The 23,817-nt window shown below is 59.1% G+C and overlaps 2 protein-coding genes across 9 annotated transcripts in view; one reads left to right on the top strand and one right to left on the bottom strand.

Annotated features, from left to right (window-relative positions):
• Positions 1-22: 22 nt before the first annotated feature.
• On the top strand, positions 23-17,151 carry GRIN2C (glutamate ionotropic receptor NMDA type subunit 2C). 6 transcript variants are annotated; one of them, XM_058428477.1, is made up of 12 exons: positions 23-4,299; positions 6,426-7,024; positions 7,349-7,463; positions 8,307-8,518; positions 8,704-8,869; positions 9,142-9,295; positions 11,118-11,243; positions 11,597-11,826; positions 12,213-12,373; positions 12,856-13,067; positions 13,379-13,475; positions 14,620-14,825. In XM_058428477.1, the coding sequence occupies exons 1-12, from the start codon at positions 3,901-3,903 to the stop codon at positions 14,669-14,671; spliced, it is 2,523 nt and encodes an 840-aa protein (XP_058284460.1). In that variant the 5' UTR covers positions 23-3,900; the 3' UTR covers positions 14,672-14,825. The 6 variants fall into 6 exon arrangements, with proteins under 6 accessions (XP_058284460.1, XP_032033427.1, XP_032033423.1 ...); XM_032177536.2 differs by having other exon boundaries at positions 24-4,299; positions 13,402-13,475; positions 14,620-14,709; XM_032177532.2 differs by lacking the exon at positions 13,379-13,475 and adding an exon at positions 15,594-17,151 and having other exon boundaries at positions 30-4,299; positions 8,707-8,869; positions 14,620-14,852.
• TMEM104 (transmembrane protein 104) overlaps positions 17,139-23,817 on the bottom strand; it is a 65,989-nt gene continuing 59,310 nt past the window's right edge. For all 3 annotated transcript variants that reach the window (XM_032177537.2, XM_032177538.2, XM_058428478.1), the window contains exon 10: positions 17,139-23,184. In XM_032177537.2, coding sequence (XP_032033428.1) covers positions 22,424-23,184 — 761 coding nt within the window. In that variant the 3' untranslated portion in view covers positions 17,139-22,423. The remainder of the gene's footprint in view (positions 23,185-23,817) is intronic.

Genomic DNA, 23,817 nt, shown 5'->3' with positions numbered 1-23,817 from the left:
TGCCCCCAGCCTGGCCGCAGACCCTGCTCCTGGAGCCTGAGGCATCAAGGCAGGTGCCTGTGGGAGAGGGATTTCAGCTGGGCCCCGAAGGAGAGTAGACTTCTGTTGGGATGAGGACATTCCAGCCTGGGGGATGCTGGAACAAGGCCTGGAGTTGAGAGCAGAATGGGGCTGTTTGGCCAGCAGACTGCCAGAGCTGTTGGTTCCAGGGATGGGAGGACGGTTGGTTGCAGAGGGTGCAGGGGGCTCTGTCTATGGGACTAAGCTGTGTGGACTTCATTTGTGGACTCCAGGGAGTAGCTGTCCTGTGTGAGGAGGGAGCAGTGGCTGGAGGAAGGCTTCAGCAGTGCAGTGGGGCTGGCGCGGGTGGGTAGATGGGAGGTGGGGAGGGGGAGGCAAGGGAGGAGATTGTGGCGGGGTAAAGTGGAGTTTGTCCCTCCTACCGCTGTAGGGCGGCTGGGTTAGACGGGGTGATGAGACAGACTTCAGAAGCTCCTTGAGTCTGCCCCTTGCTATTTGGAGCCCAGGGACTTACCTAGTTTTGGCCCCTCCCTCTGGAGGTATTCTGGGATCCCTCCCCCATTTTAGGCCCTTTGGTTAGAGGCACAACCTGCCTCACCTCCCCCACCCCCGACCCCCAACACAGGAGGACACCTTCCCTTTGCAGAGAGTCTCTGGTGTCCCCAGCCCATGAGGATGCCTTCCTGTTGGAGAGAGTGGGAATGAGAACCCTTTCAGCTATTACCAGACCCTTATTCCTTCATGTGAACAAGCTCTAGGTCCTTGGCTAAGAAAAGGTCTTGACTGGGGAGGGTGGAAGCTTGAGGGGAGTAGGGAGGGCAGGCTATTGGTGGAAAGAGAAATACATTTAGAAAAAGGAGGTTGGAGATGCTAATGGCAGCCTGCTTATTCTGCCCCTTTACAGTTGAGGGAGAGCCTGGGCCCTTCATCCAGGGTCACACTGTCCAAAGAAATAAAATGGGAGCCACAAGTGCAATTTAAAATTTTCTAGTCACCACATTAAAACAAATAGAAACAGGTGACATTAATTTTAATAGTATATTTTCTTTGACTAAACATACCCCAAATGTTATTATTTCAGCATGTAATCAAGATGCAGATGTTTATGAGATTTTTACATTCCTTTTCCCTATTGTCTTCAATGTGCGGTGTGGGATGAAATCTTACACTGATAGCAAACTCCATTTGGGTGAGAGATGTTTCTGGTACCCAATAGTCGTGTATGACTGGCGGCTCCTATACTGGGCAGCACAGATCTAGAGCTCATTACCGGGAGGCAGGGGTGGTAGGAGGTTTGGGGCTCCCCAGAGGGCAAGGAACCTCTAGGACCTGGAGGTGTGGGCAGAGGTGAGCAGACGGAGGCTGCGCAAGGGGAGCGACGTGCATGTCAGTGTCCTTTGTGGTCGAGATCTGACCTCCCCGATTGGTGGTGGTAGCTGAGGCATGGCACGGCATGGCTAGGATCGATCCCTTGCCAGACTCAAACATGTCTCTGGGCTGTCAGTTCTGTCACTTCTGTGTCACTGTACTAGGAAACCATATACATGGGAAGATTTCAAGGGCGCCACCATGAGAACAATATTCCCTTCCTTGCCAAAACTCTTGTCTTCTTGGCCTGAAATTCTACCACCTGGTACGTTAGCTTAAGGCTCTGACTGTGATTAAACTACATCTCTCTTGGGAATGAGAACCCTTTCAGCTATTATCAGTCCCTTATACCTTCCTGTGAATGAGCTCTAGACCCTCAGCTAAGAGAAGGTCTTGAGGGGGAGGCTGGGGAGTTTGAGGGAAGTAGGGAGAGAAGGAAGCAGGAAGTAGAGAGAGGGAAGTAGGAAAGAGAAATATATTTAGAAAAAAGGAGGTTGGAGGTGCTAACAGCAGCAGGCTCATTCTGCAGATTTGACTGTAAGTTCCTGGAGGGCAGGGACCATGTCTCACCCATAGGGACATTCCATCGTCCAGTGCCTACTGCAGGGAAGGGGCTCAGCACACACGGGCCGATTTATGTTTCTACATTAAAGTCGGCCTAGTGGGTTCCCCTAGAAGGATCCTTTCAGTGCCACCCTGGGGAGAAGAGGAACTTTCCCGAATGTTCTTGGTAGCCTCTTGCACTTCCCCGCTCTCTGGATTCCTTAGAGAGAACTAGAGATCCAAGAAGGCCCATATGTCTGTAAGACATTCGGCTTTGGATAAAAAAAAGAGAAAGATGGCTGGGCGCGGTGGCTCACGCCTGTAATCCCAGCACTTTGGGAGGCCGAGGTGGGCAGATCACAAGGTCAGGAGTTCGAGACCATCCTGGCTAACACGGTGAAACCCCGTCTCTACTAAAAAATACAAAAAATTAGCCGGGCATGGTGGTGGGCACCTGTAGTCCCAGCTACTTGGGAGGCTGAGGCAGGAGGATGGTGTGAACCTGGGAGGTGGAGCTTGCAGTGAGCCAAGATCGCACCATTGCACTCCAGTCTGGGCAACAGAGCAAGACTCTGTCTCAAAAAAAAAAAAAAGAGAAATTTGGTGGCAGGCAAAAGGAAGGCCCTGTGAGAAAGCTGGAGCCTGCCCAGCCATTGTCTCGGGCCCCAGCCCTGAAGGGCCTCTGCCTTTCGGAGGCGTGGTTTCTGGCAACTGCTTGAATTCCGTGAGCATTTCTGTAGCAGAGATGTGCAGATCCTGGGGGAGGTGGGAGGGCTGCAGTGGCAGGCTCACCCTGTCCACCCTTTAGCTCTCCCCTGCTCCGAAGTTTTGTTGGGGATGTGATGAAGATGGAAGAGACGGCAATGCTGTGGCCGATGGCCAGCTGGGAGGGAAAGTGACATCCGTGGGCACCACTCCACTCAGGCTTTGTGTTACCCTCACTGCTGTGGCTCTTGGTCCCAATCCAAAATAATGCCATTTAGCAAGCATACATGTCAGGCCCCTGGGTTGGGTTCAAAAGATCCTGCACGCCAGTGATGGCTCGAGAGGCCGGCTCACCAGCTCATGTCTAACGAGACCAAACCCCAGATCACCAGCTTGGGTTTTCGGGTACCCCTGAGCTCTGAACAAGTCACCGCTGTTGTACCCTGCTGCAGAAGAGCTGCTACTAGCTGAGGCCACAGAAGGAAGGGCTGTAGTGATGTCCAGTGCCCAGGAGGAGGGGGGGCTCTGTGCCAGGCAGAGCCATGCAGAGGAGGGCCCTCGGGGCTGGCCCCATGGCAAGCAGGGCACGCTGACCAGCAGCACAGGCCCTGGTGAGAGACAGATGGAAGATCCGGTTTAGACTGCAGAGAGGGCGGGGGGGGGGGGGGGGGGGGGTGGGGGGTGATGCAAGAGCTGTCTTCCTTCACCTGGCTGGGGGCCTGTCACCTGTGGGATAAGGTCACTAATCCCAGCAAATAGCCTGTTAGCTCATCTAAGTCCTCACACTGCTGTGATTATTTCAGGCAAGAAAACATGGCTCAGAGAGGCTAAGCGACTTCCCCAAGATCACACAGCGAGTTAGTGGCAGAACTGGGACATGAACTCAGATCTGTCTGACTCAAATCCATGCACTTGAACCCCAGACTAGCATTTTCAATATGACTTTCTAGGGCAGAACCCGCTGGCTGAGTTTTGGAAGGCATCAGTAGACTGGAGGGCTGGGTGCCGCTCATGGCTCCTGTTCTTCCCCAGCCCTCGCTCTTCTGGGATGCCCCTGGGATGCTCAACTAACCTCTGTCTCTTTCTCTTTGTCTGTGTCTGTCTGTCTCCCTCTCTCTCCACCTCTCTTCGGGGAGGGAGGTTTTCCCCTCTTCTCTTTCATCTTCTGTATGTGTGTCCCTCTGTCCCTCCTGTCTGTCCATCTGCCTCTCTATCTCCCTCCCTGTGCTTGTCCTGGTCTCTCCACAGGACCCTCCGGTGGACATGGGTGGGGCCCTGGGGCCGGCCCTGTTGCTCACCTCGCTCTTCGGTGCCTGGGTGGGGCCAGGTCGGGGGCAGGGCGAGCAGGGAATGACGGTGGCCGTGGTGTTTGGCAGCTCGGGGCTGCCCCAGGCCCAGGTCCGTGCCCGCCTCACCCCCCAGAGCTTCCTGGACCTGCCCCTGGAGATCCAGCCGCTCACAGTGGGGGTCAACACCACCAACCCCAGCAGCCTTCTCACCCAGATCTGCGGCCTCCTGGGTGCTGCCCGCGTCCACGGTATTGTCTTTGAGGACAACGTGGGCACCGAGGCGGTGGCCCAGATCCTTGACTTCATCTCCTCCCAGACCCATGTGCCCATCCTCAGCATCAGTGGAGGCTCTGCTGTGGTCCTCACCCCCAAGGTGCATGTCCAAACTCACGTCCCCTCATGCCTCAGGCCTGGAGCCAGGCTGGGGTAGGGGGGGTGCTTCGGTTCTGGGAAGCTGGGATTAGATGGGATGGGCAGGGAGGTGGGGGCTGAGGGCGTGATGTGGGTGATGGGGAGATGGCAATGGGAATGACATTCCATGTTCTAGAGGAGAGATATTCTGGGCTGCCCTCACATTGTGTCTGGATGAGGGGTGGGCAGGGTGCAGGCCCCAGCCCTCCTCCTCTCTGCTTCCCATAGCTTCCTAGGTCAGGGTGAAGACCCAGAGGGCCAGCCGGGCATGGAGGTGGTGCCATGCCCTCTGGGCACTGGTAGTTGACCTGTAGGGTGAGCACTCCAGGGAACCCTGGGAGCCCTGGGGGAGGCAGGCCCTGCCCTTGCAGGGCTGGGGGAGAACGTTCCAAACACACATTCTTCAGCAGTTACAACTGGGACAAGCGTTCTGAAGGAAAGACACAGGATGCTGTTAGGGAGCTCACGCATGGCTCATGCATAGCGTGTTGGCCAGGGAAGGTCTCTGGAGAAATGACGTCTAGGCTGAGGGCCTGAGGGCCTAAGGGCGAGCTGGTGGGGAGGGGGAGAGGCCCAGGCAGAGGAGCAGGTGGGATGAAGGTCCCAAGGCGGGGAAGGACCTCAGAGCTTTGGAGGAATAGAGGGAAAAGCCTGGAGAAGGAGGCAGGGACCTGGCCACCCGGGAAGACATTTGGGCTTTTCCTTAAGCAAGTGGGCAGCCAGAGCAGCGCAAGCCGGCTGTGACAGTGGACGTGGTCTGTGCCTGCCTTAGCCCTGTGAGCTTCCTGGACCTGCCCCTGGTGATCTAGCCACTCAGGGAAGAGCGGAAGAGAGTCGAGGGAAGAGACTGATCTGATTTGCCTTTGTTTCATTAATTTTTATATGAAGAATTTTGAGTATACATTAAAAAGTATAAGGAAGGCTCATATATCCCCCATTCACCCTGGCCATCCACCCCAGCCTCACCAGGACCCCCTTCCCCTTCTTCTGTGTTAATTTGAAGCAAAGCCCAGGCATCCTCTTATTCCATCCATAAATATTTCAGTATGTATCCCTGGCAGATAAGAGCTTAAGAAAGTAAAACCACCATACATTATCACGTCTAAAAAATAATAAAAATTCCTTCAAATATCCAGGCAGTGTTCACATTTCCCCATTGTCTCATAACTGTCATAAATGTTTATTCTGCAACCTGTTTGCTCGAATCAAGAGCCAAATCAGGTCCACACATGCCGGTTGGTTGGTGTGGCTTCTAAGTTTCTCTCAACCTCTGGGCCCCTCCTCTGTCTCTCCCTCTTTTTTCCTTGCAATTTGTTGCTGAAGAAACTGCGTTGCTTGGCCTCTGAATTTTCCCTTATTTGCTTTTTTAAAAGACTGGGACAGTGACAGCAGTGAGACCAGTTAGGAGGGGACTGCGCTGGCCCCGGTGCCAGCCGGCAGTGCCTTGGGCTTTTGTGGTGGGAGAGGGGTGGAGAGGAGGAACTTTCCCACCCTCAGGGCTCCAACCAGGATGGTGTTTCCCCATCCTCTTGGGGCCCAGGCATAAGATCTCAGGACATTGGCTCTCAACCCTCATCGTGCTCTTAGGAAATACAGACGCCTGGCTTTGCAACTCTGGAATTCAGATTCAGTTGGTCTGGGGCAGCGCTTCCCAGTCTAGCGGGCTCAAGGATTGGCTGAAGAACTTGTTAGAATACAGATGCCAGGCGCCGTACCCAGCGACTCCGATCCAGTCGGTGTGGGGTGCGGCCTGAGGATCTGCATTTCTGACAAACTCCCCAGTGGTGCTGATGCTGCGGGTCCGCAGGCCAGCGTGGTGGGCCGGGGGCCGGCCATGACCATGCTAATAGGCAGCGGGGAACCACGCTGGGGCGGGAGGGAGGCGCAGGCCAGAGGGCTCCCGGGACGCGGAGCACCCACCGGCCCAAGGGCGCCTGGGAGCTGATGGAGGGGCCGAGGTCGGGGAAGGGGCGCGAGGAGGGGCTCGGCCCGCCCCGCCCCGCCCCGGCTCAGGCCCCGCCCCGGCCCAGGCCCCGCCCCGGCCCAGGCCCCGCCCCGGCTCAGGCCCCGCCCCCGCCCCGCCCCCAGGAGCCGGGCTCCGCCTTCCTGCAGCTGGGCGTGTCCCTGGAGCAGCAGCTGCAGGTGCTGTTTAAAGTGCTGGAGGAGTACGACTGGAGCGCCTTCGCCGTCATCACCAGCCTGCACCCGGGCCACGCGCTCTTCCTGGAGGGCGTGCGCGCCGTCGCCGAGGCCAGCCACGTGAGCTGGCGGCTGCTGGACGCGGTCACGCTGGAGCTGGGCCCGGGAGGGCCGCGCGCGCGCACCCAGCGCCTGCTTCGCCAGCTCGACGCGCCCGTGTTCGTGGCCTACTGCTCGCGCGAGGAGGCCGAGGTGCTCTTCGCCGAGGCGGCGCAGGCCGGCCTGGTGGGGCCCGGCCACGTGTGGCTGGTGCCCAACCTGGCGCTGGGCAGCACCGATGCGCCCCCCGCCACCTTCCCCGTGGGCCTCATCAGCGTCGTCACCGAGAGCTGGCGCCTCAGCCTGCGCCAGAAGGTCCGCGACGGCGTGGCCATTCTGGCCCTGGGCGCCCACAGCTACTGGCGCCAGCACGGAACCCTGCCAGCCCCGGCGGGGGACTGCCGTGCTCACCCTGGGCCCGTCAGCCCTGCCCGGGAGGCCTTCTACAGGTGGGCACCTGCCTGGGGCATAGGGGTGGGGAGGTGGGGAGCGCTTCGGGGGGACCTGGGTGGCAATGAACTTGGGCTGGCCAGCCACACACCTCCCACTAGCTGCGTGCCTGGGGCCACATTACCCCACCTGTCTGGGCCTTAGCGTCCTCATCTAACAAACAGCAGGTGTCAGGGTGTGGCAAGGATTGTGGGGCCAATATAGGGAAGCACTTTGAACAATAAACGCAATCAATGCCACCTGCTGTCGGTGGCGGCGGTGAGGCAGAGGCAAGGGGGTGCCTGGTCTTTGGCAGGGCTGCAGGCATCTCTCCCCTCTGGCAGGAACCTACTGAATGTCACCTGGGAGGGCCGAGACTTCTCCTTCAGTCCTGGTGGCTACCTGGTCCAGCCCACCATGGTGGTGATTGCCCTCAACCGGCACCGCCTCTGGGAGATGGTGAGAAGGGGGCGAGCCCAGGGGCCCTCAGTGTCCTCTCATTTAGCCCCCGCCTCCTCTTGTGCCCACAGCTGAGCAGAGAGTCCCTCTGTCCCTTATCCAACCCCTCATCTTCCAGGTCTCAGCTGAAACAAACATCTCCTCCATTGGGAAGCCTCCAGGTGCCCCAGGGTGGGTGAGGTGCCCTGCTCTGGGCTCCCATAACACCCCGGCTTCCCTCCACCATAGAACTTTTCAAGCGCTCCTATCTCCTGGTCCTGCCCCTGCAGGAGTAACCCATGACCATGCTGGCCAGACAGGCTTGTAAACAATATGGAGAGACCAGTGCTTGAGTAGACATGTGTGAAAGATTGTGGGATTGGAGATAAGGAACAGGAATTAGTTCTGCCTTCAAAGGAAGAAACTGGGGAAGAGGTCACAGAAGATGGGATATTTGAGCTGGGCTGTGGAGGTTTGAGTAGGAGCCCACCAGGAAGAGGTGCTAGCCCACCAGGAAGAGGTGCTAGCCTGGAAGAGACAGAGGGACAGAAGGGTTTGGAGCATGAAGGGCCTTGAGTGCTCAGCTAAGGACTTTCTGTCAAAGTCAGGGGGGACCAGTACAGTGAGTGAGACAGGGTCAGGTCTGGGCTTTAGGAAGATGCTGTGGGTCAGCGTGGGTCAGTGTGGAGCTGTATGGAGAACACAGGGACCCAAGGCTGGGGGAGGCTGCCGGGAGCAGCACTACTCTGACCTGCCCCAGAGTCCCTAGGTGAGAGAGGGGGATTCTTGGCCCTGGCAGGCTCCACCTAGAGGGTGGGGGCTGTAGCGCTGAAGGCCCCAGGCTGAGGCTGTCACCCTCTACAGGTGGGGCGCTGGGAGCATGGCATCCTATACATGAAGTACCCCGTGTGGCCTCGCTACAGTGCCTCTCTGCAGCCTGTGGTGGACAGTCGGCACCTGACGGTGGCCACGCTGGAAGAGCGGCCCTTTGTCATCGTGGAGAGCCCTGACCCTGGCACAGGAGGCTGTGTCCCCAACACCGTGCCCTGCCGCAGGCACAGCAACCACACCTTCAGGTCTGCGGAGTGCCCTAGGAGGCTAGTGAGAGCTGGGTGCTGCCGTGTGATGGGCAGGTGTCGTGTATGTCTCATGCTTGGGTGTGGGGCAGGGGTCCACGTGCCAGGGTGGGAGGAGTGGCTGGGGCGGGGCTGGGCCACGACGTGCTCTGACTCCCGGTGGTCTCATGACGGCATGGCTGCAGCAGCGGGGACATGGCCCCCTACACCAAGCTCTGCTGTAAGGGATTCTGCATCGACATCCTCAAGAAGCTGGCCAGGGTGGTCAAATTCTCCTATGACCTGTACCTGGTGACCAACGGCAAGCATGGCAAGCGGGTGCGCGGCGTATGGAACGGCATGATTGGGGAGGTAGGCCCCACCCCACTCCCTCCTCACCTGGCCTGCCTGCCTGCCTGCTGCCCAGGCCCCATGTGGCTCTCAGATGCCCTCTAGAGGGGGGCATGGGCTGTCACCAATGATGACTCCTGGGGTGGTCAATACTGAAAGCTGAGCTCTGAGGGCCCCAGAGGGAACGATTGACTCAGCCCGTGGGTGCTAGAAGGGGTGCCCGGAGGTGCTTGTGCAGCGTGTCCACCCCTCAGGAATCCCTTTTTCAAACCTCCATGGCGTCCGGCCACCAGGTGTACTACAAGCGGGCAGACATGGCCATCGGCTCCCTCACCATCAATGAGGAGCGCTCCGAGATCGTAGACTTCTCTGTGCCCTTCGTGGAGACGGGCATCAGCGTGATGGTGGCTCGCAGCAATGGCACTGTCTCCCCCTCGGCCTTCTTGGGTGAGGCCCAGGGTGGGCAGAGACGGCTCCGGGGGCAGAGGGGCCCACAAGGAGGGTGTGTGCAGCTTGGGTGGAGATGGGGAGTTGGGTGGGCTCTCAGAGGCCAAGCACAGCAGCCTTGGGTCTTGGAGGTTGGCTGGAGGTGAGTGGAAAGGAGACAGGAGAAGTGAAGTCAGTGTTCGTTTCTAGGTATGGCTGCCAGGTGAGGGTGGGGTTGGGGGTGTGGGATGGGTCGTGGTGCCACTGTGAGTGGCAGGAAAACCCGGCAGGCAGGCTCGCCTCAGGATGGGCCATTGCCCAGGACGGTGGAACAAGTGGGGGAGGCCCATGGGGAGTTGAGGAGTGAGTGTAGTGTGGGAAGAGGTGTGTTGCTTCCTGGGCGAGGAGTCTGGCATTGGTTGGGCAGCCAGGTCTCATGCTGGGTGCTGGGGCTACAGCCGTAGTCTTTGCCTTCCCAAAGTGCCCAGTCAGAGGCCACGTGGGACATGAAGTGTGAGGTGGCAGAGAGCTGTGAGGACAGGCGAGCGGCAGGGGAAGAGCTGAGGCTGGCCAGACAGGAGTGGAAACCCCGGCTCTGCCCTGTCCTGCTGTGTGGCCTTGGGCAAGTCACAGAACCTCTCTGAGCAGGCTCCTCAGCCACAGAAGAGAGAAAAAAAAACCCACTTCGTAGCATAGCAAGTGCTCATGATGGCAGGAGTGATTTCCCTCCCTCCCTCCCCCCCTTCCCCCCACTCTTCCTTTCTTCTTTCCTTCCTTTTTTTTTTTTTTTTTTTTTGAGACGGCGTCTTCCTCTGTCACACAGGCTGGAGTGCAGTGGTGCCATCTTGGCTCACTACAGCCTGGAACTCCTGGGCTCAAGTGATCCTCCCACCTCAGCCTCCTGAGCAGCTGGGACCACAGGTGCATGCCGCCACACCTGGCTAATTTTTGTATTTTGTGTAGAGACAGGTTTTCACTATGTTGTCCAGGCTGGTCTCCGAACTCCTGGACTCAAGCAGTCCGCCTGCCTCAGCCCCCCAAAATGCTGGGATTACAGGTGTGAGCTACTGCGCCTGGCCAGTAGTAGTGATTTCTTTTCTTTCCTTTTTTTTTTGAGACTGAGTCTCGCTCTGTCGCCCAGGCTGGAGTGCGGTGGTGCACTCTCATCTCACTGCAACTGCCGCCTCCTGGGTTCAAGTGATTCTCCTGCCTCAGCCTCCTGAGTAGCTGGGACTATAGGCATGTGCCACCATGCCTGGCTAATTTTTGTATTTTTAGTAGAGACAGGGGTTTCGCCACATTGGCCAGGCTGGTCTCGAACTCCTGATCTCAGGTGATCCACCCGCCTCGTCCTCCCAAAGTGCTTGGCGAGAGCCACCAAGCGTGGCCAGCAGTAGTGATTTCTTACTCTAGGAGATAGAAACAGCCTTGTCCGAGGCCTGGGGTGGGTCTCCCCAGTTCCCTAGGCGCGGGTTTCCATGTTGGTAGGATGAGGAATAAGACTTGGCCTCAAGGGCTCTGATTCTAGGCGGAACCACTAGATCATCCATGTGGGGCCAGGCAGGGGTTGTGAAGTCAAAGGAATGTTTCTTGGGGTGGGTGACTTGTACCTGTCCCAGGGAAGTGGGGGGCGGGGGGAGACCAAGGATGCTGGAGAGCCTGACCTCTTTTGGGGGCCTCTCCTGGGGCTCTGCTGCTCTGAGTCAGGGGCCCGCTTGGCTGGGTCCGCAGAGCTGGTGGGCCCCTACTTTGATCACATGGACCTACCTGTCTCCACCCAGTGCTTCTGGGTTGGGGGCAGGGAACATGCTGAGGCCTCTGAGCTGCCTCCCTCTGTCCCCAGAGCCATATAGCCCTGCGGTGTGGGTGATGATGTTTGTCATGTGCCTCACTGTGGTGGCCATCACCGTCTTCATGTTCGAGTACTTCAGCCCCGTCAGCTACAACCAGAACCTCACCAGAGGCAAGAGTAAGCCTTGCCTGGGCCTGGCAGGAGGGGTGGGCCTGGGCACCCTGAGGGCTGGGCTCAGGGGCAACGGGTCCTCCAGAGAATACCTTTGGGAGATCCCTTGCCTTTGGATGGCACATGCTGGGGGCCAGTCAGATCTCACACACACACACACACACACACACACACACACACACACACGGCCAGTCAGACACACACACACACGTGAGCTCACTTGACCTGGCGAGGAAATGGCCAGGACGGGTCCCCCGCGAAGGCCAGGCTGAGACCGGAGCTGTGCAGTCGGGTGGGCTGAGCCCTGAGCCCTTTCATGGTGGGCAGGAGGAGCTGCAGCATCCCCTTCTTGCCCCCAGAGTCCGGGGGCCCATCTTTCACTATCGGCAAGTCCGTGTGGCTACTGTGGGCGCTGGTCTTCAACAACTCAGTGCCCATCGAGAACCCGCGGGGCACCACCAGCAAGATCATGGTTCTGGTCTGGGCCTTCTTTGCTGTCATCTTCCTCGCCAGCTACACGGCCAACCTGGCCGCCTTCATGATCCAAGAGCAATACATCGACACTGTGTCGGGCCTCAGTGACAAGAAGGTTGTGGGGCCATGGCTGGTGGTGGTGGGGGGACACTGAGGGTGGGGACAGGCTGTGAGTGGGCAGACCCAGGACAGTCAGAGTCTGGGCAATTTGACCTGGAGGCTGGGGCAGGAAGAAGCTTCAGGGCCTGCTGAGGAGGGGCTGGGGGCTGGGGCAAGAGATAGCTCAGGGCCACCGACTGAGAGGCCTTGGGTAAGTCTCTCCCTGTCTTGGGCCTCAGAGTCTCCATTTGGAAAACACAGGAGTGGCCTGGACAGCCTTTAAGACCTTCTGCTCTGACTCTGCAAGTCCACACTGGGGCTGGGCTCTGGGGCGAGTTTGGGGCTTTGGTGCCTGGAAGGCTGGAGGAAGGGTTGTGACTGGCTGCCGCCCTCCGCCTGCAGTTTCAGCGGCCTCAAGATCAGTACCCACCTTTCCGCTTCGGCACGGTGCCCAACGGCAGCACAGAGCGCAACATCCGCAGTAACTACCGTGACATGCACACCCACATGGTCAAGTTCAACCAGCGCTCGGTGGAGGACGCGCTCAGCAGCCTCAAGATGGGGTGGGTCCCCAGCCCTGCACCCGCTGTCTCCATCCATGTGTCTCCCCAGTGACCAGCCTTAGCTCTCAATGTAGGGACAGTGGGACTGGGCTGTCCTGCAGGACTCCTGGGGGGCAGAGGGAGGAGGTCTTGGAGCAGAGTGGAGCTTCAGGCAAAAATGGAAGGCCACCATGTGTCTCAGAACACAGCTGTGGTGCCCATCAAAGTTTAGCCTCAGCCTGAGGTGGTGGTTGGGACATTCTCTGAGTCTTAGGAGCACGGAGAGGGTGGGCAGAAAGGCTGGTGTGTCTTCTGGGAACAGACAGTCCCCTGGCCACTCTGCAGAGGAGGGTGGGAGGGGTCCTCACTCCATCCAGGACCCAAGAGAACCAGACAAAGCTCTGCCCATTGGTCCCTCCCGGGGGTGCCCAGCAGGCTCATGTGGTTTAGACCCCTGCCACGCTCCAGTTTCGGTGTCCCCTCCCCTCCCATATGGTCCCTAGCTCTGAGGCTCAGCCTGTCCCCAGGAAGCTGGATGCCTTCATCTATGATGCTGCTGTCCTCAACTACATGGCAGGCAAGGATGAGGGCTGCAAGCTGGTCACCATTGGGTCTGGCAAGGTCTTTGCCACCACTGGCTACGGCATCGCCATGCAGAAGGACTCCCACTGGAAGCGGGCCATAGACCTGGCGCTCTTGCAGTTCCTGGGGGATGGTGGGTACTGCCCCTGCTGGGATGCCCAGGGTGGGCTGTGGAGCCCAAGGCTGTCAGCATTTCCACCACCACTCAAGTTCCCAAGGCCTGTGGGCAGGGAGAGGTCTCTGGGGGGTGAGATGTTGGGGCAGTTGAGGTGGGCAGGTACTAGGAGCAACTGGAGAGAGACTTGAGGAAGGGATAGGTGTGCAGGGAGGGAGCAAGAACTGGGCTAGAGAGTCCCTTAAGGGCAGGAAGACAGGAAGGGGCTCAGGCCTCATGGTGGAGGTGGGGATGGGTGGAGTGGCTGAACGCCTTTCTTCTTCCCTAAGACCCCTCCCGTGATCTCTCCCAGATGAGCACCTCCTTCGCTCAGTATAGTATCTCCATGGCCATCTTGAGATTATGGATCTGCCCAGTCCCACATGTGTGAGTGGTCCAGCCCAGCCTGCCCCCAAACCCAGAGAGAGCTTTGTGTTGAGAGGAGTTTCATTCTTGTTAGATAAGACATGGCCTAGACTGGGTGTGGTAGCTCATGGCTATAACCCCAGCACTTTGGGAGGCTGAGGTGGGAGGATCACTTGAAGTCAAGAGTTTGAGACCAGCCTGGGCAACACAGCAAGATCCTGTCTCTATAAATACAATTTTTAAAAAATTAGCCAGGCATAGTGGCACACACCTATAATCCCAGCTACTTGGGAGGCTGAGGCAGGAGGATCCCTTGAGTCCAGGAGTTTGAGGCTGCAGTGAGCCATGATTGTGCCACCGCACTCCAGCCTGGGCAACAGAGTGAGGCCCTGTCTCAAAAAAAAAAAAAATCAGATTTCTCAAACCATATAATAATGAGAGCGGCCAGGTGAGGTGGCTCGTACCTGTAATCCCAGCACTTTGGGAGGCCAAGGTGTGAGGATTGCTCAGGTCTAGGAGATTGGGATCAGCTTGGACAACATGGGGATACCCTATCTCTACAAAAGATACAAAAATTAGCCAGGTGTGGTGGTGTGCCTGTAGTCCCAGCTACTCAGGGGGCTGAGGTGGAAGGATCGCTTGAACCTAGGAGATCCAGGCTGCAGTGAGTCATGGTCACACCACTGCACTCCAGCCTGGGGGACAGAGCACGACTGTCTCCACATAATAATAACAACAACAATAATAACAAGAGCGATCACAGTGTGTGTCTCTTAGGAGCCTAGGCCTTTTGTCTCTGTGTGCCCAGCTCCATGAGTGGCATGTAGATGGTTAATAAGTATATGAAGAGGAGTGAATCAATGAATGCTAACATTTACCCAATCAACAAGCCTTTACTGGGGGTACACAGGGGGAGGACCCAAAGGCCAGCATTGCCCACCCCAGCCTCCACCCTGCTTTCCTATTTCCTTGCTCACTGACCCGCCACTCCCCGCCCCACCATCCTGCTCCAGCCAGGCTGGATCCCCATGTGGTCTGCTTGAGGAAGGAGTGGGTGGCGCCCTGGCCCCAGATTCCTTCTTACTGCAGGCTGGTGGTGGGCTTTGTGAGGGGGTTGCTTATAGGGGGGTTTCCTGAGCCAGATGTGTACACCCCCCAACTCCAGGAGAGACACAGAAACTGGAGACAGTGTGGCTCTCGGGGATCTGCCAGAATGAGAAGAATGAGGTGATGAGCAGCAAGCTGGACATCGACAACATGGCAGGCGTCTTCTACATGCTGCTGGTGGCCATGGGGCTGGCCCTGCTGGTCTTCGCCTGGGAGCACCTGGTCTACTGGAAGCTGCGCCACTCGATGCCCAACACATCCCAGCTGGACTTCCTGCTGGCTTTCAGCAGGGTGGGTGCCCACCCCTCCCCACGCAGGCCAAAGTTTTAAGGGCACCTACCCAGATAAGTCCGGGCTGCCCATGGCCCATTTCCGGAGGTAAAACCAAGGTTCTGGCCTGGCTCATGGCTCACGCCTGTAATCTCAACACTTTGAGAGGCTTAGGTCAGTGGATCCCTTGAGTCCAGAAGTTCGAGACCAGCCTGGGCAACATGGCGAAACCCCATCTCTACAGAAAATAAAAGAATTAGCTGGGTGTGGTGGTGTGCACCTGCAGTCCCAGCTACTCAGGAGGGTGAGTTGGGAGGATCACTTGAGCCAAGAAGGCAGAAGTTGCAGTGAGCCGAGATGGCACCACTGCACTCCAGCCTGGGCGGCAGAGTGAGATCCTGTTTCTAAAAAAAAAAAAAAAAAAAAGAAAAAAAGAAAGAAAAAAAAAAGTCCTGAGAGGTGGCATGGCTCACCCAGGTGGCAGGGTTGAAGAGGGTCAGAGCCCTCCCCCCACAGGTGTGCCCAGCTTGGAATCTTCATGTGCCAGGTGCTAGCTGGAGTGATTAGGAGAATGAGTCAACCTGGGCGCTCAGACCACTCATTCATCTGCAAAGCACAGTGCCTGGCGCATGGGAGATGCTTCACAGCTGCTTCCTGAGACTTCCAGAAGGCTGATGATGCCTTGGGACCAGGTGGGGACAATCGTGGCGGGTCCCTGAGCGGAGGGCGCTGCTCACGGCCTGTCATCTCCCTACTGCCCAGGGCATCTACAGCTGCTTCAGCGGGGTGCAGAGCCTCGCCAGCCCACCGCGGCAGCCCAGCCCGGACCTCACGGCCAGCTCGGCCCAGGCCAGCGTGCTCAAGATGCTGCAGGCGGCCCGCGACATGGTGACCACGGCGGGCGTGAGCAGCTCCCTGGACCGCGCCACTCGCACCATCGAGAATTGGGGTGGCGGCCGCCGTGCGCCCCCACCGCCTCCCTGCCCGACCCCGCGGTCTGGCCCCAGCCCATGCCTGCCCACCCCCGGTCCGCCCCCACAGCCGAGCCCCACGGGCAGGGGACCGCCAGGCGGGGGTCGCGCGGCGCTTGTGCGCAGGGCTCAGCAGCCCCCGGGCCGCCCCCCGACGCCGGGGCCGCCCCTGTCCGACGTCTCCCGAGTGTCGCGCCGCCCAGCCTGGGAGGCGCGGTGGCCGGCGCGGGCCGGGCACTGCGGGAGGCACCTCTCGGCCTCCGAGCGGCGCGCCCTCCCAGAGCGACCCCTGTCGCCCACGCGCTGTCACTACAGCTCCTTTCCTCGAGCCGACCGATCCGGCCGCCCCTTCCTCCCGCTCTTCCCGGAGCCCCCGGAGCCGGAGGACCTGCCGCTGCTCGGGCCAGGGCAGCTGGCCCGGCGGGAGGCCCTGCTGCACGCGGCCTGGGCCCGGGGCTCGCGCCCGCGCCACGCTTCTCTGCCCAGCTGCGTGGCCGAGGCCTTCGCTCGGCCCAGCTCGCTACCCGCTGGGTGCACCGGCCCCGCCTGCGCCCGCCCCGACGGCCACTCGGCCTGCAGGCGCTTGGCGCAGGCGCAGTCGATGTGCCTGCCGATCTACCGGGAGGCCTGCCAGGAGGGCGAGCAGGCAGGGGCCCCCGCCTGGCAGCACAGACAGCACGTCTGTCTGCACGCCCACGCCCACCTGCCATTTTGCTGGGGGGCTGTCTGTCCTCACCTTCCACCCTGTGCCAGCCACAGCTCCTGGCTCCCTGGAGCCTGGGGGCCTCTGGGGCACAGGGGCAGGACTCTGGGGCTGGGCATAGGCTACAGAGACAGTGGGGGACTGGACGAGGTCAGCAGGGTAGCCTGTGGGACGCAAGGCTTCCCGGGACCCTGCACCTGGAGACGGATCTCCAGTCTGGAGTCAGAAGTGTGAGTTATCAGCCACTCAGGCTCCGAACCAGCTGGATTCTCTGCCTGCCACTGTCAGGGTTAAGCGGCAGGCAGGATTAGGCTTTTCTGGCTTCTACCATGAAATCCTGGCCATGGGACCCCAATGACAGATGATGTCTTCCATGGTCATCAGTGACCTCAGTAGCCTCAAATCATGGTGAGGGCTGGACTTTTGCTGTCCTCTTATCATGCAGAGTTCTGCCAGGAGGGTGTGCTGTGGGGGTCAGACTCCTGAGGTTCTCCCTGCCCTGGGGCTAGCCAGTTATTGGTCATGGCAGCCGTGGGCATGGAGGCTGGAACTTGTGGTTGAGGCAGGGCCATCCTGATCCTTGCTCTACCTGGCTGGAGTTTCTTCTCATCAGAGCACTGGGACATTAAACCAACCTTTTACAACACATTGGTCCTGGCTGCTTCATTCTGCATTGTGGAAGGGGCACAGCACAGGCCGTAGACAACAGGGCATCATGGGAGTATCCCAGGTGGGATGTTTGCCTAAAGCAGGTGGCAGGTCCCTCTCGGGGAGGCGGAGCCTTGGGAGTGTGTCTGGGAGGGATGTGGGAAGGAGGTGAGGCTGAGAGGGGGCTCTAGGCAGCAGAAGCCACTTGGTATTCAGGACCAGCTCCCACCCATCCTGGCACCGGATGTAACACGTGTGCTCAGCACGGGGGCTCTGGTGATGATGGATGGCATTTATCCCTCAGTCTCCTTGAAAAGGGAGGCTTGTGCCAGGGGTGGTGGCTGTCCTGTCCTGTCCTGCCCTGCCAGGGACGCCCCGGGGAGCCTGACAGTGCCATGGTGGCAGAGGCAGAGAAAGGTGTGCAGCTTGTAGGCTTGCTAAACCCTGGCTGGCCGCGTTCTCTCCGTGGCTGACACGTGAGGCTCGGAACTGCCTGGGCTCTGGAATCTTGGTGCAGGTGGCTGCCAGGGTCAGGCACAGCTTGGCCTCGCTGGTGCCAGGACTCCTGTGGTGGGAGAATCTGCCTGCGGTCTCATCCTCTCCTCCCTCTGGGGCTTCTAGCCCACTTCCTTTTTCTATCACACATCTTCGTCTCTGGCCCATCTGAAACGATGGCTTTTGCTTACCATTTTCAATGTTTTCACATCTGCAATTACACTTATTCCCCCTACAATGACTGTGGAGCCTGCAGGCATTCGTTCTTCTATCCATTCCACAAACAGCACTATTGATTCTGTCAGACCCTTTTCTAACGGCTGAGGATGTAAAGGCCAAGCCCTGGCTGTCCTGACAAGTTGGGTGGAGGCAGGCCAGAGGCTAATTCCATGTGACAGAGAGGAAGCCTCGAGGGGCGGTGCTGGCTGTCTCTGCCAGTGCCCTCCCACATAGCTCCTTGCTGGTTCCCAGGAAGCCAGGCTCCCTCTTTAGTCCTGAAGACCCCACTGTTTGGGTTGGGGCCATGAGAACTGGACTTTTTTTTCGGTTAGTTTTAGGGGTGAAGGCAGCTGAAATGGTAGGGGGGATACACCTCCATTCGTACCCAAGAGTGGGTGGCCCTGTCTATACAATTTCACGCTCTCTACCCTATGGGTTTTTATGGGCTAGATTCAGGTTCAGGACAGCAGGCTTCACTCTGGAAGGGAGCTTGACCTTGGTTGCAGCCACTAGTGGTGAGAGGGTTAACTGTTGGCCACCAGCCCCTGGAACTGAGCCCCTCCTCCTCCCGGAATCAGGGTCTGCCTTTGGCCCTGGGAGGAAGGCTGTGGGAGGTGAGGCAGCCTGGAGGAGCTGTGAGGACAGGGCTGCTCTGCTGTCTGCCCAAGATCATTAATAACCAAGAACCGGAAAGATCATTAAGAGCTGAGCCTCCAGTGTGGAGCCGAGCCTGCTGCTGGCTCTGAGGAGGGCCACTCCTGCTCCTGGGCCAGGCGCTGGCTGCCTTGTTCCTTCTCTAGGAATATATTTGGGGGGGGCAGGAGGATATGAGTCCTGGGGGACAGGTAGCAGGAAGGCTGCATCCTGAGTTCACAACTAGCTTGGCCTGGCTTCCTGCACCACCAAGGGAAGGGAAGAAAGCGTGGCAGGGGAGAGGAGAGAGAAGTAAGGCTGTAGATGTGAAAGCATCATAAACAAGGGCCTGGTGACCCACATGCTCGAATGCCGTTGTTTTCTTTGGGTGAGATACAGAAAGAGGGAGGCCCTTGTGGCTGGCCTCAGAGCAGGAAAATCTTACTAACTGGGGTCCCTTCTGTTGCTGCTGTAGCTGTTTTTCCTCGTGTCTAGCTGAGCGGCTTGTGGTCTAAGCCAGCTTTTTGCAGGGAGCCAGGTGTGTGGGGGGGAGGAGGGCAGGGCTTGCAAAAGGGCAGGCTGATGTCTTCAGCCAGGACCCTCCAGCCTAGCCTGTCCTGCTCTTTGAAAGGGGAGGACTGTCCTCAAGTTTCCTAAGGGCTGGGGAACCAGAGACGACCCCTATCCCCAAAGCCCTCTAGACTCCAGAGAATTCAGACCAATTTTCTGTTTCTGAATTGCAATCCGGCGACAACTCGTTAGGAGGCTATGAAACCAAGTAGGTGTCTGTGTCCTAATGAGTCGGGAGTCCCTGGCTACAAGTAGTTATGGCTGGTGAGTGATGTGGGGGACAGGTGTCACTGAATAGCTTTATTGAGCATTTTGTGCTGGGCACTAAGCTCAGCACTTTAATCCCCACAACTGGCCAGTGACATAGCTACTGTTACCCCACTGTACAAATGAGGAAGGACAGGTCACAGAGGCTCGCTGCCTGCAAACGGCAGGCCCGGCTGCCTGGTCCATGCAGAAAGTACCCAATGCCATGCCTGGCACATAATGACCCTCAGCGGAGGTTACCCCTCCAGTATGCAGTCAACACCACTGGCCCCAGGTGGAAGGGATCCCAAGCTCTCTCCAGCTTTCCAGTGGCCCTTAACCATGGGTCACCCTTGCTTGGGAATCTGCCCCCAGACAGGACGCTTCCACTTCCCCCCAGGCCTGGCACTGCCAGCCACTTCCCCTCTGCAGGGGCTTTCCAGGAGCGGGGCAGCAGCCCCTGTCCTCCCCACCACTCTGACTCCGGCCTCTGCCTGTTACCGAGGCTGCTCCCTGCCCCGTGGTGAGGACAGCTGTGTGGCTAGGGGCCCATCACGGTGCCACTGCCCACCTCCACCACCCAGCAGTGCTTCCCAGTCTATCACCTGCCATCTGCCCCATCTATAAGCCGGCAGCTGCTGCTCTAGCCTCAGGTGAGGAACAGCCAGGAGCTGCTGGCATGAGGCTCTGGGGCTCAGGTGGGTCTGGTGCTTCTGCAGGGAGGGAGGCAAAGAAAGTTTACTCCCACCTTGACCTGGCCTGCCCCAGGGGCATCTGGGGCCATGCAGGTGGCAGATGTTAGGTAGAGGCTGCTGAGTTTAAGCTTTCCTTCACAGCGACACCTGCTCCTGGGCCAGGCTGGGCTGGCATCCTCTTCTGCTCTCCCCACCACTGACCCTGGGGGCCCATCTGCAAAATGGAAACCACAAGCTGAACTTGCCTACTTTGCCAAGTTGATGATGGCTGCAGTGAAACGTGCCTGATGCACGTGGAGAGCCAGCATCACCCGGGGCTGTCTTGCTGTTGGGGTTCTCTGCCCCTGGCCCCAAGCCCCATTGGCCGTCAGCGGCAGAAGCCTGGCATCGGTGGAGAGGAAGGTGACCTCATCTGACTTATAGCAGGACACCGAGGAGCAAAGCAGCTAGACAATGGCAGTGGTGAGGGTCCCCACTTGGCATCAGCGATGTGGTCGCTGCTGGCCAGTTCCCTCCAGGGCTGGGGCTGCCCCAGCTCAGAGGTGGCGGGGAACACGGCCACCAACCCCATGGCTGGGCTGTTCCAGACTGTCACATAAATCAATCTGGGCTTTATGAAGCTAATGAATTTGCATCCAAGATTTGGTTTGGAGTCTTGGGTGGCAGGATGATTTAATCAGCTTTGTCTTTAAGCAAGAGGGAACGTAACTGGAGAAGGGTAATTCCAGATGTTTTGAGTTTTCAGCCACAGGGGTGTAGCCGGGCCTTCCTTGCTCTTGGCCTGACCACTGCAGGCCCCTGCTCTACCCAACCTGAGAGGCCTCCTGGGAGGAAGCCGCAATGGCAGATGGAGAAGGGGCATTTGTTTTTCCCGTGGACGGAAAATGACACGTGGGGACAAGCTATGAGAACCACTGAGGTGCGATGGCAGACAGAAAGCGGGCTGAGGCCAATCACACCACGCAGGGACTCTCCCAGGCTTCAGCTGCCAGGGCAGAGGTGGCGCAGCCTGTGGGCTCCCCGCGTTCCCTGCAAATCCCACCCCTGACCCTGAGACCACCTTGGGCCCCAGGAGACCCTACATTGTCGCTCTGGGAGAGGTCTGAAGACGCTTAGATACAGGGGAGGGGCTGAGCAAGGCACTGAACTCAAAAGAGGGAGGGGTGGGGCCTGAGACCCACCCCAGAGAGGCAGCTCCAGGCCAGGTGGGACCAGGCCCAGGGCTGGGGGCAAGCCAGTGAGGGTCAGGGGGACCCCCAGGTCCTGAAGCAGTAGAAGGCACGTTGAAAATGCAGAGTTCATTCGAGTCACCTGTGTTTCCCAGGAGGCCAGCCCAGCAAGTGCGTGCATGGCTGAGTGGGAGGTGGCTGGGGACCTAGCCTCCTTCCATGGGAATGGCAGTGGGGGCCCCATCCAACCCCACATTGCCCAAGGGACACAGTGCGAACACTGAGCACCCATGCCCAGCCCCTAAGGGAGCCGCCTTCAGTGTTGGGGTGGGAGCACGGGCAGCCTGACCATTGTCAGAGCCCTCCCACTGCCGTGTCACTGCCAAGCTGCTGAGGTGCCAGGTGGAGATGGCTTCCCTCTAGTAGGACCACCTGCACTGCACTGCACTGCAGGAGGCCCCGAGGGCTCCAGCGGGCCAGCCAGGGCAGCAGACGGTCCCTTTCAGGGACCAGCTCCAGACTTTAGGCCCAGCTGGCGGGCGGCTGTGCCCCTGTAGAAGGGATGCTCCATCCAGCCTGCTACTCCGGAGCTCGCGCCCACAGCGAGGGCCCTCACAGCTCTATCTGGGGACTCTGGTACCAGTTAGCACTTCTTGTTCTTGTCATGCGGCCAGCCAGGCCCTCTCTGAGGTGGCACCTACCGCCTCCCAGGCCTGGTGGGAGGGTGGGCCCTGCCATCACAGGCAGACCTGGCTAGGATGCTTCCAGCCTGGGATTTGCCTCTGAAGAGGCCGCAGCTGCTAGTGGAGGTTTCTTAGACAAGGACGCAGGACGGGGGAGGAGAGGGGACGGGCATGGGTCTGGGACAAATGATGGCAGTGCCAGCACTGCATCTCCCACCGTGCAGGGAGTAGCCCGCCCTGGAGGTGGGGTGGGGGGTGAAGCGTGTTGGAAGATGTGGCAGAGGTGTGATTCCAGTAATGAGTCTTAGAACTTGGGAGCAGCCACGTGTCACCCAGGTAGAAGGACCTGGTGGGAGAGCTGCCCGGGGGAGTGAGGACAGGTGTGGACTGGGTGGAAGGTGGGGTGGGGAGAAGACCCCCAGCTGGACAGGGGGTTTCCCCTAGAGCCACAGTCCCACCTGCCCCATGAACACCTGGAAGCAACTAAATCTGGGCTCTGCGGGCGAGGGGCGGGGCTGGGGCCCCTATGCCTCCCGTCACTAGACCTGCCTGTCCTGCCATCAGAGCTTGGTCTCGCTGAGGACGATATTGGCCGTGACGAAGATGAAGCAGGAGAAAGCCCAGAGCAGCACGAAGCCCACCCAGAAGGTGTGGCGGAAAGGGGACCTGTGCTTGTTGGTGACCCCACAGCCAAAGGCCAGCTGGGTGTCCCTGCGGCAGTGGTACACCAGGAAGGCGGGGATGACGTACTGGATGCCGGTGCCCGCGTAGGCCCCTGTGATGCCCACCAGGGACTCCAGGTCGTGGGTGCAGAAGGCCACCAGCACAGGCGGCACCAGGGTGATGGTGGGAAACACGACGCGGTCCACCACCCACGGGTACGTGCCGCCCTCGCGGTGGAAGAGTGTCTTCCAGTTGTTGCGCAGGGTCACGGCAATGATGGGAAAGTTGGTGCTGATGGTGAAGACGGGGAAGAGGCCCAGGAAAAAGCGCACAGCGGCCAGGCCCACGACGTCACAGCGCGCGAAGTTGAGCGTGTACATGTCCATAAGGCTGTCGCCGCGGAAGCAGAAGATGGCGGTGAAGGAGAGGAGGCCGTAGAAGGCCAGGATCAGCACGTAGTCCAGGAACACCAGACTTGTGAGGTGGCGCTTGGAGGAGACGGGGGTAATGAGGGACGGCAGAGAGTGCTGGCACATGAAGGAGTAGACGCACACCCCAAACAGGTTCCGGACCCCCGAGAAGTCGGCCAGGGGCGGGTGCCCCTCCCCTTGTCCGTGCCCGATGCGGACCAGGGCCAGCACAATCATGACGGCAAAAGCTGGGAAACGAGAGAGAGGAGTCACCCAGTGGGGACAGGCAGGGCCCTACCTTGAGTTTCTGGTCTGGGGGGCAGCTTTGTGGGGACTAGAGCCCGGTGAGAAAGAGTCATTAAATGCACATTCATGCAGCCCTGTTCTTGGGTGGCTCAACAGTGGCTGCTCATCAGAGGAAGGTCCCGCATCCCTCTCTGTCCTGTTCTCCCCTCTCCCTGCTGAGCAGGAGGCCTGGGTATGTGGGGACAGGGCTGCAGTGGGGCCAGTGGCAGGGTGGTCCGGCTTTGCAGAGGTAGCAACTCTGTCTTCTTAGAGGAGGGCCAGTCCTGGGCAGGTACTGCCTGGCTCCCTCATCAGACCCCCAGGGCTCTCAGGGGCTCTGCCAGCTTCCTGGCAGGTGACAGGGTCACCCTCTCTCCCTTGGTTTAAGGAATGTGAGGCTGGAGAGCTGGGGGGTAGACGCAGAAGGGCACGGAGTGTTTGGGAGGAGGTGTCCTCCTGGACCGAGGGCATCTGCTAGACACAGCTGAGGCCGACAGGCAGGAGTGCTGGGAGCCCTGGGCAGACAGGTGGGTGCCTAGGGGCCGAGGGCAGGCAGGAAGTTGCCAGTGGTCACGCCAGGGCAGAAATAGCACCAA

Source organism: Hylobates moloch, unplaced genomic scaffold (assembly GCF_009828535.3).
Source record: "Hylobates moloch isolate HMO894 unplaced genomic scaffold, HMol_V3 SCAFFOLD_15, whole genome shotgun sequence".
Taxonomy (NCBI): Eukaryota; Metazoa; Chordata; class Mammalia; order Primates; family Hylobatidae; genus Hylobates; species Hylobates moloch.
Note: the sequence above shows the minus strand (reverse complement) of the source record. Positions and strands in the feature narration are given on the sequence as shown.